This window comes from Camelina sativa, chromosome 9 (genome assembly GCF_000633955.1).
Source record: "Camelina sativa cultivar DH55 chromosome 9, Cs, whole genome shotgun sequence".
NCBI lineage: Eukaryota > Viridiplantae > Streptophyta > Magnoliopsida > Brassicales > Brassicaceae > Camelina > Camelina sativa.
This window is the reverse complement of record NC_025693.1, coordinates 7,052,893-7,058,260: the sequence shown is the minus strand read 5'-3', so window position 1 is coordinate 7,058,260 and position 5,368 is coordinate 7,052,893. Positions and strand designations below refer to the sequence as shown.

Here is a 5,368-nt window from a genome sequence, read left to right as displayed (position 1 = left end):
TATTATTATCTTCGGGTCTTGCTGTTATATTTAAGTTGATTTTTTTATTAATAGAATTCTTAAGAACTGCTGGATTAAATGCAATTATGGTTCAACGATTGGATTAGTCTTAGATTGAGAACGTCAGTTATGAGTTTTCTTTTGTTTTGATTTTTTCGTAAGTTTTTTTTAGTTATTGATGTGAAAATTTCAATGGGTTCATATAATATTAATGTTTGGCTATATAAATTGTAAAGCCAGAAATCTAATAGACGGAAAGAGTTTATCAATGCTGATTGTGTATAGAGTTTGTAAAATACTATCATGCAGTTATAGTATTTTATTTTGATGGTGTATATGGAGTAACGTTAAAACTTACGAATTATGATGTCTAGTCTAATGTTATTATAATTCCTAAGTTAATTTATTTCATGACCTTTCTGTTCATCTTTTGGTATAAGGTCTTTTGCTTAGTGTTTTCCTTAGTCTATATATTATAAGAATATAATTTAATGTTTAACTAAATCTATATTTTCTTTTATGTAGGTATTAGCTTATTTTTCCGGGATATTTGTGCAAGAACATTATATGAAGATGGTGTTGCAACATTGCAACAAAACATTTGTATTGTTCTCTGCAACTTGGAGAAAATATTTCCACCATCTTTTTTTGATGTTATGGAACATTTGCCTATTCATTTACCACATGAAGCTCGACTTGGAGGACCTGTACAATTTAGATGGATGTATCCTTTTGAACGATACATGGGTCATTTAAAGAAAAAAGTGAAAAATAAAGCAAAAGTAAAAGGCTCGATTGTTGAACAATACGTCAATGAAGAAATTTCTACTTTTTGTAGTTATTATTTTGAACCCCACATCAAAACGAAAAGTCGAATAGGAGATCGATACTATGATGGATATGATCACTGTACACAACAACCTGATGAAGTCCCATATATTTTTTCTCAACAAGGGAGGTGCAGTGGTAAAGCAAACGAGAAATGGTTTCAAAATGAAGACTACCATGTTGCACATACATATATTCTTTTGAACTGTGAAGAAGTAAGCCCATATGAAAGGTACGTGAAAATAACTTTACACTTGCACAGTTTTCATATATATTATAAATAAGACATTGTTATGATTCTCATTATATTACAATTTCATGTAGGTTGTTTGAAGAGAATATGGCTGCTACTCATCATGAGATAACTGCAGACAATCTAAACGTCCTAAAAGAAAAAAAATTTGCAGACTGGTTACGAGAATATGTAAGAAATTATTACTAAGTTAACCGTATTTGGATTCCTGATTAATATTTTTTTTATTAATAGATGTTTTCATATGTGTTAATAAACTTCAGGTGGAAAACACTATGAGTGATAATTCATATCCAGAATGGCTACAGACACTCGTCCATGGTCCAATGACAAAAGTTACTTCTTGGCCTATGTACTTTTGTCGTGGATTCATATTTCACACCTACGATCATGGGAAAGATAAAAGAAATGCCAATTATGGAGTCCGTGTGAAAGGCACATCATCTTCTAGTTCAAGTGAAGAACATGATTTCTATAGAGTCTTAAGAGAGATTTTAGAACTCGATTATCCTGGACCTGTTCATCTTAAACTTGTGGTGTTCAAATGTGACTGGTATGATTCAACCATTGGAGGAGGTGTGCGAATAAACAAGTCTGGAGTTGTCGATGTTAATGTCGCAAAGCGTTATGGTAAATATGATCCTTTCATTTTAGCTTCGCAAGCAGACCAAGTATGTTATGTGCCGTATCCACGGATGACTCAGAAGAAAGATCAACAATGGAATGCAGCAATCGTGATACAACCAAGAGGAAAAGTATTACTCAGCTCTGATTTGGATTTCACTGCAATGCAACATGAAAATGATGATCCAATTGGTTCTGTTGATCCGTTGGAAGTCGAGACTCTCACATATCCACATGGTCAAGCAGAAAATCTTGATGATATAGAAGAAGAAGAGGAATTTGGATCAGATGATGAAGATGGAAACCCTGATATTGAACTTACTGATTCAGAAGATGAATAATTTTTTTTTTCTAATTTGGATTTGTCATTGATACGAGTATTTTTTATCATTACTGTCAGGAAAAATTTGAGTTTACATGTTTTTTTTGGTGTTTCTTGGACCTGGTTTTTGTGGCGAATTGAGGTTTGCTCTCATTAATACAAGTTATTTATCTTCTTTTTTTGTTGTCTTGCTCTGTTTTACTACCCCAAAACAGAGAGGTTTGCTCTCATTAATACAAGTTATTTATCTTTTTTTTTTTTTTTTGCCTTGCTCTGTTTTACTACCCCAAAACAGAGCATCGAATCTTTGTTCTACTTCTGCCCCTTATCACACCGGCATTATAGAGCCATCTCTGGGACGGCACAGCTATGGTATAAAAGATCCTGACAACGTACAAGACCATGCAAGGTTATTTAAAGTAGTAAAAGATTTATTTGAGATTTAGTCTATCTTCCTAAACCATTAACTTTGAGTCTATCTTCCAAACTTCCATCTATTTAGCATTTTTGTTATAGCAAAAGAAAAAAATTATGAGTCTAGTTAAACTGTGTCTTCACTCTTAACCAGTCAAACACTCAAACACAATCGACTTTACTACTTAGTTAGTCATAGTCCGTGATATTTGCAAATCTAGAACCCACTTTGAATTTGTCATCATGAATAATTCACTTTATTTTATTTAGTATTAACTAAAATAATATTACTTTTCAATTAGCAAAATTTCTTTTTAAATGGTACAATACCCCTCTATCCGAAATTATTAGATGTTTTAGGTATTTTTTGTAATAGTTTTTCTCTAACATCCATTCTAATTTTCAATTTATTGTAATCTAACAATAAATAAATAAAATTTGGTCAAAGTAGTCTAAAAGGCTAATGCTACTCCATCGTTAGTTTGTTACTTGTATTGTATCATCCAAACTCTTTATATTGCTACAATCAAATTCTTTCATGCACGTATAAACAAAATCCAAAATCTAAAACTAAAAATGGAACAAGGAGGAAAAAAATCTCAAGATGTTCAACCCATCAGCAAGACCAATCCTCACATATTTGATCTAAACAAGCCGTATTATGAAGAAGAAGAGTTTTATCCCAAAGCAGTACTAGAACAGAAAGAAAGCAAATCAGAACATGTCCAATCGATCAACAAGACAATTTCTAGCACCAATCGTACTTTTGATTTGAACCAAGAAGATTACAAAGAAAGAGAAATTCATCCCAAGAATGCAAGGGACGAAGTTAGATTACAGATGCTGAAGATTTGGGCTCCTTCATATTTTACGGTTTGGATCATCTTTAAAATTTCACCTAATATAATTCAATCTATAAGAAACTGTTATTTTTTTTTCATCATCATTTGATCAATCATCTGATTATATTCTTATTTGTATGGACAGATTCGTCGCAAGTATGGATGAGCTAAATCAGTCTTTGCTGCAACTAAAAAAATGAAAGAAATCTACTTGCGAACTGAATTAAGTTGTTTGTCTGTTCTTAAATTATGTTAAAATTTTTGCCAGCTCTATCTATATGAGAGAGCGACGAGTTTTACTGTTACAAAAGAAAGTTGACTAATACTAGGCAGAAGAGATTCCTAAGCAAAATCAAAAGCTTTGTTTATATTATATATAAAACAGAGAACATGCATATGTGAGCAAAGATTTACTACGAAAGTCAAATAATTATAAAATAGTTTTAGGAGGTGGAATATAACTATTTTTGCTGGGAAAGTTAGATTTAATAGAAGCGGCAAAAATTGTTGGTTTTCTTTTCTTTTTTTTTGATAGAAAGAAAGGGAAAAAAGTAGTAGCGGCAAAAGCACCCGGTAAAAACAAACAATGTTTTTACACCTATCTCCCACTCACGAAAAAAAAAATAGATATAATCTTTTCTCCACGTTCTCCCTAGGAAACTGACTAGTCTCTCAAATTCTCAATATAAAGCTGAGATCGAAGCCCTCTCTCCTTGGGTCCTTCGATTTTAACCTCCTCTCTTGTCAGTTCTCTCTTCCTGATCTCGCTGTAGGCTCTTCCACTACCTTCGATTTCAAGGTTTGAATTTTGTAGATACTCTCTTCCCGATCCTCTAGATCTCTTGGGTTTGTTATAAAGTGTTTGATTTGTTCTAAATTGATTGGATTTGTTATATATTGTTCGATTTTAAGGTTTGAATTGTATAGATATTGATCCTCTAGATTAGTTTTCATATCTTATTTCTCTTTGCTAATTACAGATGCGCCCACCAATCAACATTGGTGGTCGTTCGTATGGACAATCATCGAGTTCTCAAGCTGCTGGTTTTCAAAGAACTTTGCCTCCTAGAATTTTGAATCCCCCAGCTGCAATCGTTGAACCAGTTGAGCAGATGGAAGAAAATTTACCTGTGCAACGTGATGTTCGAGTGCTTGATCCGGCTCGAAGAAATGGAGCTATATGGTATTGTTCTTCCTTCTTTTTTTTTTTTCAGACACCGTTTAATGTAACAAAGTAAAGTGTGAATTAATTAATACACATGCAACAGGTTCAAAAACAACACCGAAGTATCAACTCGTGTTAGGAAAATCATTGAAGGGAATTTCAAAGGAGCGTGGTATAGCTGGGGAAAAGTGCTGCAGTACTATAGAGATGCTTGGTTTTCAACATTTAAGGTTTGATTTAGTTATGTATTAACTATTTTTCAGAAATAAGTTTATATTCAATACATGTCTAATAATATATATATACACAGACAAGGTTTCGGTGGGATCCCACGATTGAGCATCTAGTTAAAGCCAACTTTGATGCACTTGCTGCTACTCGTCTCAAAGGAATGGTTAGTCTTGCAAAGTCCAAGGGAAAACAACCTGAGTGGATTCTGTCTGAACCATTGGGAAAATATGGTAGATTACTGGAAGACTCCAAAAGCCAAAGAAAAAAAGCGAAAAAGCTCGTTCTTCACGATTATTTAGTCGTGATGGTTTAGGTCCACATTGTCACAGAGCGGGATCACGTTCTTATGCAAAAGTGAAAGATGTTTTGGTAATATTTATATTTTTGGTAACGAACATATATTTTTGTTTAAAATTTTAATAATTTTTTAACTTTCTTTTGTGTTTTGTACACAGGAAGCAAATAATGAAGACTCTTCCTTCATTGCTGTGATGAGAAAAACACACCAAAAATCCGATGGGTCATATGTTGATGAGAGAGCGCGACTAATTGCTGAAGCGTATGATGAACATCTTCTAGAACGCTTGGCACAAATGGAGTCCTCTAATGGAGAGGTTTTGACAATGGATTCTCTGACCATCGAGGAGAAAAATGACATCTATGTTAAGGTAGCTTTCTACATAATATAT

At 33.1% G+C, this 5,368-nt stretch overlaps 2 protein-coding genes across 2 annotated transcripts in view; one reads left to right on the top strand and one right to left on the bottom strand.

Moving 5' to 3' along the window:
• Positions 1-5,368, bottom strand: part of LOC104715082 (something about silencing protein 10) — a 13,413-nt gene that overhangs the window by 5,462 nt on the left and 2,583 nt on the right. The gene's annotated exons all lie outside the window — the stretch shown is intronic.
• On the top strand, positions 3,920-5,352 carry LOC104710670. The gene is made up of 5 exons (XM_019230245.1): positions 3,920-4,082; positions 4,264-4,466; positions 4,552-4,678; positions 4,759-5,048; positions 5,135-5,352. The coding sequence occupies exons 2-4, from the start codon at positions 4,264-4,266 to the stop codon at positions 4,990-4,992; spliced, it is 564 nt and encodes a 187-aa protein (XP_019085790.1). The 5' UTR covers positions 3,920-4,082; the 3' UTR covers positions 4,993-5,048; positions 5,135-5,352.

Bases quoted from the DNA above. Each gene is read 5' to 3' on its own strand.
- LOC104710670 (XM_019230245.1), top strand. From the start codon at position 4,264: ATGCGCCCACCAATCAACATTGGTGGTCGTTCGTATGGACAATCATCG. The intron at 4,467-4,551 runs GTATTGTTCTTC...CACATGCAACAG, and splicing joins CGAAGAAATGGAGCTATATG to GTTCAAAAACAACACCGAAG. The intron at 4,679-4,758 runs GTTTGATTTAGT...ATATATACACAG, and splicing joins CTTGGTTTTCAACATTTAAG to ACAAGGTTTCGGTGGGATCC.